The sequence below is a fragment of the Alligator mississippiensis genome, chromosome 12 (assembly GCF_030867095.1).
Source record: "Alligator mississippiensis isolate rAllMis1 chromosome 12, rAllMis1, whole genome shotgun sequence".
Classification (NCBI taxonomy): Eukaryota; Metazoa; Chordata; order Crocodylia; family Alligatoridae; genus Alligator; species Alligator mississippiensis.
In genome coordinates this window covers 26,227,068-26,242,095 of record NC_081835.1, presented here as the reverse complement: position 1 = coordinate 26,242,095, position 15,028 = coordinate 26,227,068, and the positions used below count along the sequence as shown (strand labels likewise).

Sequence of the window (15,028 nt, the reverse complement as noted above, 5' to 3'; positions counted from 1 at the left end):
AGAGGCACCAGTTGCCCATGATTTAGGGCCTTAAGTCAAAACCAGCACCTTGAATTTTGACCAGAAAGCTGTTGGGAACCAGTGCAGACTCTGGAGTATTGGAGCTGTGTTCCTAGTGACTCACCACTGTTAGAAGACACGCTGTCACATACTGAACTTGCTGCAATTTCCTGACAGTCTTCAAAAGGCAGCCTGATGCAGAGCACATTGCAATAGTTTAGCTTTGAGGTTACAAAGACATAGATGATAGCAGCCAGATCTGAATCTGAAAAAGGGCCACAACCTTCTCAACCAGATGGAGTTGGTAAAAGGCACTCCTGCTCCTATTCGCTGCAATCACCTGAGGCTCCAGGTCCATCAGAAGATTCAAAGCTGCCAATCGACAAGGGGAAACTGAACTCAATGATCAGTGCCCCATTTCCCCCTCCCCCCACCACTCTCGCACCTTTGTCTTGTCTGGATTCATTTCAAATTTAACTGCTGTAGAAAGTAAGGCTCAGCAAAAAAAAAAAAATCACATATTCCATGTGCCTAAAGCCACTTCCCACAGGCAGACAGTTGTAAGAGAAGAGAATTCTCGATTAACCCAAGAAGCCTAAATCACCTTTTATAGCTTTAGCACCTCAAACTCTGTGCAAGCCTTTAACATTTGTTAGACCCCATTAACCAATTATAGCTTGGAGCCCTAACATAATTATTAGGGGTTGGCAGAGTGGATCCTTTCCCACTAATAAACACCTTAATGCATGATACTGTCCACATCCACTGCCAAAATTTACATGAGTAGGGGCATGGAAGTCTTCCCAAGAGAAATTAGGAAGGCTCATCTATTTATATGGCCTCTGATTATGTACTGTCTGGGCACCCCAAAATCTACTACCAATTCATTTTCATAACACCACTTAAGTAGGGAAGTGCTACTATTTTTAGCAATAGGAAACTGAAGTACAGACAAGCAAAGTGACTTACCCCAAGGTCACAATGCAGAGCTAGGTTTTAGTTCCCTGACCACTAGATCAACTCCCTTTTCCTCCACTGCACAGGAGCCTCTTAAAACTCAAGATAAAGGCCTGATAAGCCTTTTCTGGTTAGCAAGAGAGTGACAAGTCAAAAGTTAGATCTTATAGAAATAGTTGAGGATAGACGGTTCACTGCTTGGGGGCCCAGAGAAGCAACCAGGAAGGGATTCATTGCTTCCCATAGGGCCGAGTTGGGCAGCAGCCATGGCAAGTTCTACCTCTAGCTGTACTGATCTCTAAGCTCTGTTGTAGCAATTTCTTCCAGTCCCTGAAAAGATCTTGGCCATTAATGAAACACATGAAGGGAAATCACACTCTTAAACCAAATGCCTCACATAGGTAATTTCTACTCCAAGCAGTAACATGGCCTGTAACTATCATCACTGAGCTGGTTACTGAGTTAGGTCAATTTTGTTACACCCTCACCAGTCTTCGACAATGAATTTAGGCTTATTGTGATTTGCAAACTTAATAAGATTATTTACATAATGTCAGACAGGCCTGAAGTATAGCTGCCAAGGCTTGGTCTGAATATTTTTCTGTCAGCCTTGGAAGAGAGTGAGCAAAGGGGACGTAATTTGTTTCAAACAAAATACTTTCACCCATTTTCCTTTCACCAGACTAGATCTTGGATATATCTATTATGTACCGCTTTAATAGGATAAAAGTCTATAGTCTGTTGTTAAAAATAAACCTTTATTCTAGTGAAAAAGAAAATAAAAAGTAAATATCTGAAGTTTGTTTCTGCTTGATATGGTTTGGGTTTTTATTTGACAAAAGATTAAATTGAAGCTAATTTATTTGCATTTTAAATACCACATTCCTTACACTATTTTCAGCATCACTAACAGTGACAACAGCAATTACATGCTATACTTACAGAGTTCCCTCCCCACACACACACCTTAAAAGTAAATAAAAGCTTTGCCAATTACTTTTTCCAAAATGAAGTTCTATCAATTAACAACATACTGATGTCCCTGTTTCAAGAGTTGTCTTATCTTGAAGTTTAGATAAAAGTTGTCTGGTTGAAAGTTAATATTGAATTACCTTTTTATTTACATTTTCTCCTCCAAAATAGTCTTCAATACATACCAGGAATAACAGAAAAAAATCCTTCTGCTATTCAGGACACAAAGTCACCTTGCCATTTAATAAGCTGCTTAGTTATTGGTTATCTACAGCCTCCCTCTCCCCCACACATTCAACTGCCATCAGATGAATTTTGTGCCCACCTAACAAGAATGAAAGCCAGGCCAATGCATCTGCAGGGCATCCTGCCTTCAGAGGATGCAACATGTTTTTTGTGCTGTAGTTGCTCGTTTGTGGAGATAGTTTGCAAAACCTTCAGTGATGCATAAATGAGTTAGATAGCAAATTTCCAAGTTGCCTACTCACTGGGCTCCAATATGAAGAGTGCAGGATCAGGGCCTTTCACAATTAAAAAATCCCACCCTTAGGAGACTAGGAATTCTATGTTTCCTTTTCACAGCATAAGAATCTAGTATGTAGCATTCAAATGTGGTCCATTTAGAATCAAGCTAAATATTTCCTTCTATATACAGCTGCAACTTTCAGCTATCTTCCCCTCTCCCCATCCATTGCGAGAGACTACTGTTACCAAGTGGCAGTCCTTACATAGACAAATATTCTTTTTAAATTTACAATTTTGGGAACTGAACTGTAAAGACAGAAACTACGTTTAGAAACAAAAATTTAGCAAGTACAAATGGGCCCAGAGTTAATGTTTTTAAAAGACTCTTTTATCCAGCCTAATTTAAAATTCTTAAACCTAAATCTCATCTTGTAACTGTAGAGCATTAATACCACAATATTAAAATCAATTAGCTGTCAGCTAATCTGGAATGAATTTATGTAAGAAATTTATGAAAGACCAAGAAATATCCATAAATTAAATAAAAAAGCAATATTACTTGTTCTCACAATGTCACAACTACTGTTTTCAGTCCTTCATTTTTAAAGAACATTTATCTAAAAGACAAGACAATCTGTAGAGTGACCATATATACTACTTTGGCTGGGACAGTCCCAGATTCCATAGACCAGTCCCAGCTGGTTGGTCATAAGTCCCAGGCCAGAGTCCAGTGGGGAGAAAAAGCGGCATGGTGCACCAGGAAGGCAGGAGGGCAGGTACCACTGCTGCTATGCAGGAGGAAGGTGGGAGAATGTGTAGTCACCCTACCTAGGATGCCATATCCAAGATCACTAAATTCCTTGCTCCCACACAGCAGCAGTAGTGCCTACCCACCTGCCTGGATGGCACATTATGCTGCTCTGCCTCCCTGCCAGAGTCCAACCCAGTACTTATGACCAACCAGCCAGAACCAACCTACAAAATCCAGGACTGCCCCGGTCAAACTGGGATGTAAGCAAGCACAACAGAAAGTTGCCACTGTAAGATGACATTGTTCTATAAAATGGTACCCAGCATGGGATCAACACTATACTTAAGGCCCTTCTACGCATGCAGATGAAGGTGCAATGGGTTCTAATGTGCAAGCCACACAATTGCATCACCTGCTGTGCCACAAATGCATGGCAAGAAGCAAGACTGTGGGATCACACATTCAATCCCATAGTATGTTATTGCCAGTGCAGGGGAAGCCCAATCCCAGGCTCCCTCTGCACTGGCAAAAAGCAAGCTCCAGCAGCCAGGAGCCCCCTCAGCTGCAGGTTACCCAATGCTCCCCCCTAGGCTAGGAGATGCAGCTGCTGTAGTCTCCCAGCCCCTGGAGTGTGTGAAACCCCCAGGACTGAGAGACTGCAGAAACCATGATCTCCCAGTCCTGGGGGTTTCACAAACCTGGGGCCCAGAGTTGGCAGCTGATGGGGCTGAGACATCCCTCAGTTACAGGACTCCTAGCCACGGGGGAGCCCCTGCTACCTGTGCAAATTAAAGCTCAATAGCAACCAGCTCTAAAGTTAGTACACATTTTTTATGTCTAACTTTATAGCTGGTTGGAGCTTTTTATGATGTGACAGGCGCTTTGCAGTGTAGCTGGTCTCAAGGTAATTGTGCAATTAACCAGTTAATTGTGCGATACCTATAACATGTAGAGGGGGCTCAGACAGATCTCTCCGTTGGGTTGCAGGGTTTGGCAAGTGCAATCTTAAGTAAGCAATGGAATTTAGAATTAAGATTTGGAATAGGGAGGAATTGAGGAAGGTGAGTTGGAGGGGAGGAGTTAAATTCCAAAGTTATTTCAGGTAAAATTTAGGAGCCACCAATGTACAGCCAGAGCTCTACTGAGAATATTTGTTCCAGTGAACATTAAGAATATGCCATGCATTGTCATCAGGATATTCAGTCTTCATGCATTCCAGACACACTAGTGGTAAACAAACATAACTAAGTAAAAAAAAGTAGATCACACATAGCCACCTTTGATATTGGACAACCACTGTAAAAAGGGGGTGCTTTAATAATGTCCATAAGCAGCTCCTCTTCTGGATCTTTTCAAGCAAAGAATACTTTCCATCTTTACTACATTTGCGTCGGGGGAGCTACAGACAAGAACCTCCAGCTATCAAGGTTCATAAGTAGAATCAAACAGGAAGTGAAAAGTAGGAGTGAGGCATTCTCATTGATGTAGTTTTGTACTTACAACTCCCCCTGGATTTCTCTACAGGTCCCTAAAGGGGAATTAGATGAAAATCTGAAGAGTCTGAAAGCCTGTGTCTAGCTAGCAAGAATGTTTACTCTACCACTGTTAGGTAGGCAAAACCCAGCTTCCTGACTCAACAAACAAACAGAGACTCTAGTTAGGATGCATGCTACTTTGAAACAGCTGTTCTCCTTTCAGAAGTCAAAACACCTAATTTTCTAGTTTGGATTTTACTAAAAAAAAAAAAAAGTTCATATTTTGGCTTGGCCAAACCAAAACCTAGCTCCAGCTAAACTTTTAATCTGAAGCCTAAAATATGATCAGATTCCAACTTTAACCACCCTCCTATGAAACAAAATCCTTCAAGACCAAAGCATTACATTTTTGGTAGGTTAAGGAAAAATCCATTTATTTCCCCAAATTTCTCAGACAAACTATATTTGGTGAACTTAAAACAATATACACAAGGCCTTTGTCCAGAGCAGGGCTGTCCCCAGGTGGCTGAGGTTAATGTGCAGCTCCCAGAATCCTACCTGGAAACCACTCCTCCCCCACGGTTCTGGCTGCTGCTGCATCCAGGTTCTGTAGACTCCCCCTTTCCCTCCTCACCTTCTGCTCAATGATCCTGCATCTGTGATATGGTGCAGCAAAGGAGCTAAGGTGGGGGCATCTACATACACAACTCAGGGAGAGGGAAGAGTCAAATATAAAGAGTCCTATTTGTTATAATATATCTTTTAAAGGCAGAAGTTTCTCCTACTCTATTATATTCAATAAGCCTTCATTGAAAGCTAATCAAATTACATGCAGGAAAAGGTATTCCATTGCCTTTCATTCTCTGGGTCTCATATATACTTGTGATAGGATCATACTTTAATAAAAAACCTCCCACAATTTATTTAGTTTTGTTGACTGCATTCACTGTAGCCAAGACTGAATGAGAGCAACTGTTCAGCATGGAAAGCTTCAATTACTCTTTGGGGGAAAAAAAAAAGATAAGTACATAGGTGTACGTGTCCCCTAAAAGGCTAGATAGGAAGGCAACATTTAAATGCAGCTATGCAACAAGGCCTTCCGATTACTTTCTGTGGTATAAAACTATCAAGGAAGCCATCTTACGGTTTCAACAGTAGGGTATTTGTGGTTTCCTACCAGGGATTTTTTTTCTTTTGTTTTTTCTTTTTTAACTTAGCTGAATTGAATGTTCTTACCCAGTAACACCTACAACTAGGTAGAGTAATTGACATGTACATGTAGAAATGTACAAAAACATTTAGATGCATCAGCTTCAGACACAGATTACACTCCCATGCTTCCACAATAAGAACTCTCAATTAGATTGTATGAGTATAAAACAACTCAAATTCCACTGAACAATGCAAAGTCCACTTGCCTATGTGGCTGGCTATTTGTTTTTTTCAAAACGTGCTGAGAACATAGGTCTGACATTGTAATAAAAAAAAAAAACACAAAACAAACCCCACGGTTGTCGCTCAGCTACACTTTATTCACAAGACAGAAATGTTGGCTTTCAACAGAAAACTGAAAATGTAACTAAGTACAACCTCATGTTATCTGGCTTTCAACACTGCCTTCAAATTTGCACAACTAATGGACACGGACAGGAGTGGCAGACGCAAGTAATCTGATGAATTCTAACTGCTTTTCTTGTACTTGTCTGGTCAAAAATACTAGACTTTCCCCTCAAAAGTTAGAGAAGCTCTACGGAACTCTGTGGGAAATGGAGAAATAAACATTTAGTGGCAAAACCAGATTTGAAACTAGAGCTATATAATGAAAGTTAATGAGAAAATAATGATTACAGATAGTCCTTCTACAAGGAGACATTTTGAACTGTAGTTGAAAGGTTTTTAACCCTTTAACACCTTCACAGAAAACTGCATCATCATTTCCTAGACAAATGAAGCAAAAAGGTGGATAGAGGGCGAGGAAGTAGCATAAATGAATGTTATAGTATAGATTTCTGCACCCAATTATACACGTTTCTGGAGAGCTTGAATTGGAATTTGTAAGTTCTCTTTCCATTTCCTGATGCAACCTTTTCAAGTCAGGATGTTCAATCCATTCAAGACACCCCCAAAAAAACCAAAATCAACTAGTAGTACAATTGAGAGAATTTTGACAGGAAAATTACTTCTACATCTGTGACCATTATGTTGTGACATAACTTGCACAACACATTCAAGTCAAATTTGCTAAATAACTTTGGTTTTCCATAATATCCCAACATTAATTTACAGAAAAATCCCTTCCAGTTTTGCAGATACTCCTGCATTTCTCATACAGCAACATGCATAGTCCTAGGCTCTTCTCTCACCCGATTCTTTTTCTACCTAGCCTCCATGTTACAGTGTACCACAGTTCTCACTCAAAACGCCTCTTACCTGCCCAGCCTGTATTGCTGGGCTCTTTATTTCACCGATTCCTATTAGACAAGGAAACATTCATGTGAAGACTGAGAAGCATTTCCTGCGTGTTTTTTTAAATCATTCTGGGATTACAATGAATTGCAACTACACCGTACAACCAAATCATCTGGGAGAACAACTAGGCTGTGCATCTGCTCATGTGCCAGTCACATGAGAATAAAGTTGTTTCGCAGTGTGAAACGCACATGGATATTCAGCATCGATGTTTCCATTCATTGTTCACCAGCTGTGCTTGGATACCACTGCAACCAATGACACCTAGCTCCCGTATTCACTGGGAATTTTGGCTGCCCAGTAAATACAGGGTTTGTACCAGGGCTCATAACTTAAGATAGAGTTGTGAACCCCCAGTTAATTCTATGAAACAGTGGAGATGAAGTGATAGTCTAGAAAAAATGATCAAAAGGGAAGGGAGGAAAAGAAAAAGAAAAAAAAGGCACAAAAGCATAGGTCTCATGAAAGTGTGCATTAAGAACCTAGGTGAACTTATGAAAGATGCCAAAACTTCACCAAAAAAGACCCGTGTTTATAACCCATGCTGGAGAAGGTGCATCAATATCATGCCTGAGAAAAGATAAATTGTTGCAAGAACTTCATTTTCACATCCAGAAACTTACTACAGAGAAACATAAAAAGGAAGCCAAGGTTGAATTCTACAATCCAGGACTTCTCTTCTATACCAGCTACAGCACTTATGGAGGTATGGGAAACATTAGGTTTCACTTGATCATAATAAGGCTTTAGTTGCATTTGCTGAAACCACCAAACTCTGGACTTAACCAAAACACTTAATTATCAGGAAAAAAAAAAATGAAGTCACATCCCATTAAAGTGCGCTCTGGCATTCAACTCTGAGTGTTTGACAGTTTAAGAACCCTTTCAAAGCAGAGGCTTTCCAGTGGGGAGTGGGGGGAGGAAGAGAATAGAAATGACAGCAGGGCTTTGTTACTAGAAAGGTGTCCTGTGTGTAGCACAGCAATCCTCTATTCTTCACCAGGAGTTTAAGTCCCCTAATGTATTTATTTTAAGTGTACGCCTGCTAGCTAGATGGCTTCTGACCCAAGGTACAGATGAGAGAAGCTTCAGCTTGGAGGAACTCAACACCTGCCCCCAAGCCCCTGCCATCACCCCCATGCTCTCTTCTGCACTCAGCACCACCCAGCCCTTCTCAGCCAACAGCCCAGGTTGCCCGTGCCACAGAGAGCAGCTTGAGCGCTCAAGCCCAATCCCCACAGGCTGGGGGAGTGCACAGACTGTGGCGGCGTGGGAGCCTGCGAGGATGCGGTGCTACCCTCGGCCAGGGGAGAATCCGCAATGAGGAGAGCAGGGTCCCTGGATGAGACGCAGGCACTTTGGGTGCCGGGCCTCGAGGCCCATGCTTACCTGGAGCTCGCACCAGGCGACTTCCACCCAGGTCTCCGTGTCCAGGCCCTTGTAGACCGTTTTGAAGGAGCCGCGGCCCAGCTCGATGTCGAACTTGAGGAACCTGCCGTCAGGCGAGGTAGCCACAGCCTTCATGTCGGCCTCCTCCTCCACCTCCTCCTCCCGCCGCGCCCGGCTCTGCTCCCGCGCCGGCTCCGCCGCCTCCCTCCTCGGCTCCCGCTGGCCCTCGGCGGCGGGGGGCGGCTCCTGCGGCTCCCCGGCCGGCTCGGGCGCGCCCTCGGGGTCCGGCTTGGCGATGATCCGCCGGGTCTTGGAGAGCAGCAGCAGCGGGCGCTGCCGCTCGGGCGGCTCGAAGGGGGGCGGCTCCTCCTGGTCCGAGTCCACCACGCTCCGCCGCAGGAAGCGGGGCGCCGCGCGAGGGTCCCGGGCGCTCGGCCCGCGGGGCAGGGGCCCGCTCGGGGCCGCCGCATCGCCGGAGCCGGGGGCCTGCCCGCTGCCCGCCTCGCGCCGCCGCCCGCCCGCGCCGGCATCGCCCCCGCTTTCCATCAGAGCTGAGGCCGCGGCCGCCGCTGCGGGGAGCACATCACGGTCCATGGCCCAGCGCGGCCTCGGCGCGGGCACCTGCCGGCGGAGCACAGCGCTGACGCACCGCCCGGCCGAGAGGACGCCCCGGGGGAGCGGGCAGGCCCCCCTCCCCGCCCGCCCGCCACGCCCCCGCTCCCGCCGGGGCCACGCGGTGCTGCAGCCGCAGCGGTGGGGGCGGGAGGGAGGGGGGCTGCAGGCCGGGCTGAAGCGGGGCCGAAGCGGCGCTGCGGCAGCAGCCGGGAGGGGGCGGGGCAGGTGTCCCGGGGCCGCCTCACCTGCGGGGTGGGCGGGGCGGGAGGGGGAGGGGCAGCGACTTACGTGCTGGGGGGAGACCCCCCATGGTCCTCGGGGCCGCGATGCTCAGCCGCCGCCTGCCCGCCCCGCCCCGCCCCCGGACCCGGCGCCGCAGCGCCCGCGGTACAACAATGAGGAAGCCCTAGCGCGCGGCGGGAGGCGCCCCGGCCCCGCGCGGCCCCAGCCGGCACCCGCCCCCCATCGGCGGCCGCCGCCAGCCCCACGCCGCTGCCGCCGCCGCTCGTGTCAATGGGCAGCGCCTGCCCCCGAGCGCCCCATTTAACGCGCGGCCGCGAGCCCCGGGCGCTGCGCCGCAGCCAATGGCGGGGCCCGGGGGCGGGGCCTGCGGCGCGGCTGCCTCCCGCGGACAATGGAGCGGCCGCCGCTGCCCCGGCCCGGCTCTCACCCCGCACCGCCGCCGAGGAGAAGGGGCCCGGCCCGGCCCGCCCTGGCCCGGCCCGGCGGGAGCAGGTGGAGGAGGCGCTGCGGAGGAAGGGGGCGGGGAAGCGGCGCTGAGGAGATGCCGGTGAGGAGCATCCCCGGCCTCGCCCGCAGACCCGTCCCCACCCCCCGCGACTTCTTTCCTCATGAAGCTCCTGAGGCACGTGCGGCTTCTCCGCGCGGTTGTGACAAGGCCGGTGCGGAAGCCGCCGGGCCAGTCCGGGGAAGCCGGGGGCGGCGGCTCCCGGCCCGGGGCTTACGGGTGTGCGGGGCAGGGGCCGAGAAACCCTCTTCATCCTCATGTCAAGCGGCGGGAGGATTTCCAGGCGGGGGGACACCATTGCAGGCTCAGGCTGCCATTGAGCTCGGAGTAGCAGCTGTCATGCAGGCACGGACCGACCAGCTTTGCATTGTGCTGGGTCTCACCCAAGCAGACAATACAATCCAGTCCCGCCCCCGCGTTTCTCCGCTCCGCAGCGGGACGGGCTGGAGCCGAGCGGCTCTCGCCGCGTCTTTGCCGGGTGGGCCACACGTTGACGCGGGATTGTGAAGAACGGACTTGTGGAGGGCACTGAAACAGCTCCCCGTGGAGGAGGGCCCTGGCGGCAGCCTTTGGCTGCTGATATGAGCGTGCGGTTGGCCAGATGTGACCAAAAATCTCTGTTTTGCTAGCATTTCAGCCCCCCACGAGTGAATAATGGTGGGCTCGGTGTGGAAATACACACAGGGCAGCTCTAGTAGACACTGCTGTTGGTGCGAGATAGATGAAAGGAGCTGCCATCCACATCCTATCTACCACATACACAGGTGTAGCCCTTAGCAAAGTTCATGCTATCAGGCTGTGCTCTCTCTGTCCTGAAGGTAAATCAATAACATTTAAAAACCCTCCAGTCTTCACCAGGATCAAGTCCTGACAATCCTTGCCCCAGCGTTCAACACTTTCTCTCTCACACCCACACACAGAGGCATAGGCATTTTAAAAATAAATTTTTTTAAAAGTCCATCAATAACAAATTTCTGAAGGGATATTTTTGAAATATGTAGAAACTGACTGCCAGGCAACCACAGCTAATTAAAATGAAAGAAGTACTAAGGAATATAAAGCTGTAATATTTTTATATGAAAACAGATGGTTTCTTTAAATTAAGTAAGAATTCTAGAGCTTTCATTTTAAAATGTGCAATTGATATCTGTGATCATTATAAATTCACTGTAAATCAATGCATTGTAATTTAATACTGAAGTACTCAGACTTTTTACTTTTACTTGCATTTGAAGAATGTATGGTCTCAGATATTCCTGCACAACAGTCTCTTTTCACTTCATGGGCAGCAAAGTAAGGGACAGAATGCATTATGCTAACAAGAGAATCTCTGAAACCCTACACTTGGTTATTATATAAGCTTGACCCAGAATTCACTCCCTCTCCAGCTAGAAAATTTCCACAGCTATAAAAAAGAAACAGCATACAAGCTAGTATGAAAAATAATTAAGTCAGCAGCAAGACACTACCCAAGTGGGAAAATAGAAGAAAGTAGGTACAACTCTTTCTTCTACCAGACTGAATCAAGAGCAGACAATATTGTCAAACAGGAACTCCAAGAAGCAAGGCTGCCACGTTCTGCTGCCAGCCAGACCCTGCAGTGAAAGAAGCCATAATGAGAAGCAGTGGCCTACTTGACAGTGACATAATGGAGTGAGGAGATGCTGCTGACTCTCTCCGTCGGCAGGAAGGCGTGCTCGGCAGAGACGTCGCTGCGTCGCTAGGCGGGGCTGCCGGTGACGACCTATCTTGGAAGCTGAGAAGTCCACAAAAGCATTTTGTTTTAGTATCAATCATTTCAATAGGACATAGGTGCCTACATACATTTAGGGATCTCATAGCCCTTCTGTCACAACCCAAAGTTGTGATTTTTGTTTGTGTGTGTGCTTCAGCACCGCTAAATTATTTTCCTGCCGATTGTAGCTTTCTTTGCACGGTAGAGTTCTCTGCTGCGAGAGAGAACTCTGGTGCAACGGGGGATTTCCCGCCAAATTACAGCTTCTTTGCAGGGTGCATTTCTTTTGCATTCGAGTGATACACGCTGCAAAGGAGTTCCCGCCATTTGTATTCGGATTCGCACCATATTATTGGCCAATTCCGAGTGTAGGCACATGTGGTGGCTAGCGATTGGCTTGCTAGCCGTACAAAAGGCTTGGGTAGCTTCTGCCCAAGTTGGAGGAGGGAGGAAGAGAGAGAGATTCTGTGTGAAGATCTCCAAGCGCTGCGGACCCTCGCGGACCCAACACGCCTCCCCTAAGCAGGCAATAGAGGCAATAGAACCGAACCTACGGAGCTTTCGCTTCTAGCCTCTCCCCGTCGCCAATCGCAATCCCAGACGTATCCCTTTCCTGTAACTTCGGACCCGCGGAGCCTAAGCAACTCCGGGGAACCTTTCAAACCCCGAACCGGACCCGCGGAGCCTGAATAACTCCGTGGGAGCAACTGAATTTGTCGTATTCCTCTAGCAAGGATCTAAGCAGGAGCTGTGCCTGGAAACCTGTCCAGCCTACACCAATACCATCTTTGGGTGTAAGTAAGCAATCTTTTCAATCAACCATTACGCCTCCGTAACTAATTCTAGCTCATGCGTGCCAAACCGCGCCGCCAGCTCTCTCCAACCCCGTGTGCCCGGGCTGCTGGCCACAGCCCGCATGCGCAAAGACGGGCCAGGCTCGCCCCCGGCCCGCACATGGTGGCGGGATTGGGGCCCGGCCCGCATATGGCGACGAGGATGGGATAAGGAGAGAATACGCTAGAGTTAGAGTTGGTTTGGAACTGCCCTTGGCGCGATAACCAACACCAAGTAAAAAGCTTTGAAGAATTAGAGGTACATATCGCTTATCACCAGGCGGGCGGAACGGGTGAAAGATTTGTAAGCGGCCGTCTGTCGCTAAAGGGAGAAAAGGGAATCTCCGAAGACGGAGCCCCGAGAGAAAGGGAAGTGTACTTGCTTCCTGCGGCGTTCGGGTGTATAATGAGAGATGAGCGGGTCCTGTTTAGGCCCCTCGATACTGTGTCCCTCGCCGAACCCAACCCGGCGGGCGAAACGAACCCGACTTTCACCCGAGAGTGTGCCCGATGCCTACAATATGCTCGGGAGAGTGAAGAGCCGGAGTCGGCGGGCCGGTTCCCCCTGGGGATGGTAATGCCTAGATTACGGGTCGCGAGCTTCCATCCGAGCTCCGCGAAGATCTGGAGACGGAGGAACGTGCCGTGGATGAAAGAGTGGCCTTGCGGTATGACAAGGGGGGAGAAGGTAGTGCAACTATTCGTACTATAATGAATCTAATGCAAAAGAATTTAAGTTTGAAAACCCAGCTGCAGCTGGCGATTCAATCGGTCAAAGAAGCGGCTGAGAAAAAGGAGCCTGAAACGCCAGCCCAAGATGGCACCGAGCAAGAGGGAGACCGCGTGGAAGAACCGAAAAAGAAGGGTGGAGCTTCTAACGAACCCACAAGAATTCGGTCAGCGACTCCGCCCATCAACGCAGCGTCGTCACCGGCAGCCCCGCCTAGCGACGCAGCGACGTCTCTGCCGAGCACGCCTTCCTGCCGACGGAGAGAGTCAAGCGGAGGAGAGCATCCGCCCCTCCTGCCTGAAGCAACGACAGCAGCAGTGACTCCCGCGGCAGCAGTTCAGCCTATAACAACGTCAACTCCCGAAAAAGCAGCTTGCCCTACAGCCACAGTCAACCAAGCAACTGATGAGCGAGATGTCGTCACCAATCGCATTCATGCTTGGACAGATCTACAACAGTGGTATAAAGAATCTGAGATGGAATCTGATGAAGCTATAATTTCATGGCTAGATCTTATGGCCATGGAATTTAAACGTGATTAGTGAGTAATCTTCTTTGTCAGTTGCCAAGACTGCGTAACCTGATGGAGCCAGGATTGTCTTTTGATCGGGACTGTTAACACCCGACCAGGCCTCAAGGCACCAGATGACATGGATCCGATCTCCCACCACTGCCACCGAGAACGCTAGAGGAGCGATACATGTTTGGATTTCTCCTACAGCGTTCCGGACTTAACAAGCGGCAGCTTCGGATTTTAGGGGGACGCAGGCCAATGGCAGTTAGCTTATGAGTTAGGTTTCCATTATTTGGAAGAACCAGATGATGAATCTTCGACGATTTCGTCTAATTGAGCCATGAAAATCATTTAAAACTGTTTAAGTTTGTTGAATAAGATCATTAATCTGTTTTGAGAGTTTTCTGTTTACAGATCTGAGATTCAGAGCACGTGGCAAAGAGGAGCCTTAAGAGGGACGACATCACCGAGGAAAGTGAGGAGATGTACGACCTCGCCACGATGCCCACTGAAGCCCTGATCGTGCAATTTTGTTATGAATCAGATTATGTGTTTATGTTGATTATTATTTCTTGATTGTTATGTAACTTGATCCCAGGACAGCGAATTTTATGTTTGTGTATTTGTTTGATGGCTTGTTTACTCGTTTGATGACCACGACAAACTTCTAGATTGTTCGGAAGAGTACGGCATAATTTAGCTATGCTCTTAGCAAGGGGGGATGTCACAACCCAAAGTTGTGATTTTTGTTTGTGTGCGCGCTTCGGCACCGCTAAATTATTTTCCCGCCGATTGTAGCTTTCTTTGCACGGTAGAGTTCTCTGCTGCGAGAGAGAACTCTGGTGCAACGGGGGATTTCCCGCCAAATTACAGCTTCTTTGCAGGGTGCACTTCTTTTGCATTCGAGTGATACACGCTGCAAAGGAGTTCCGGCCATTTGTATTCGGATTCGCGCCATATTATTGGCCAATTCTGAGTGTAGGCACACATGGCGGCTAGCGATTGGCTTGCTAGCCGTACAAAAGGCTTGGGTAGCTTCCGCCCAAGTTGGAGGAGGGAGGAAGAGAGAGAGATTCTGTGTGAAGATCTCCAAGCACTGCGGACCCTCACGGACCCAACGCGCCTCCCCTAAGCAGGCAATAGAGGCAATAGAACCGAGCCTACGGAGCTTTCGCTTCTAGCCTCTCCCCATCGCTGATCGCAATCCCAGACGTATCCCTTTCCTGTAACTTCGGACCCGCAGAGCCTAAGCAACTCCGGGGAACCTTTTGAACCCCGAACCGGACCCGCGGAGCCTGAACAACTCTGTGGGAGCAGTCAAATTTGTCGTGTTCCTCTAGCGAGGATCTAAGCGGGAGCTGTGCCTGGAAACCTG

General features: G+C 48.2%; 1 protein-coding gene across 11 annotated transcripts in view; it reads right to left on the bottom strand.

Moving 5' to 3' along the window:
* The window catches only part of WNK2 (WNK lysine deficient protein kinase 2), a 214,405-nt gene extending 204,953 nt beyond the window's left edge, over positions 1-9,452 (bottom strand). For 8 of the 11 annotated variants that reach the window (XM_059715495.1, XM_019495400.2, XM_059715490.1 and 5 more), the window contains exon 1: positions 8,479-9,452. In XM_059715495.1, coding sequence (XP_059571478.1) covers positions 8,479-9,072 — 594 coding nt within the window. In that variant the 5' untranslated portion in view covers positions 9,073-9,452. The remainder of the gene's footprint in view (positions 1-8,478) is intronic. The other 3 variants (XM_059715491.1, XM_059715498.1, XM_059715499.1) reach the window with 3 other exon arrangements.
* Positions 9,453-15,028: the final 5,576 nt, after the last annotated feature.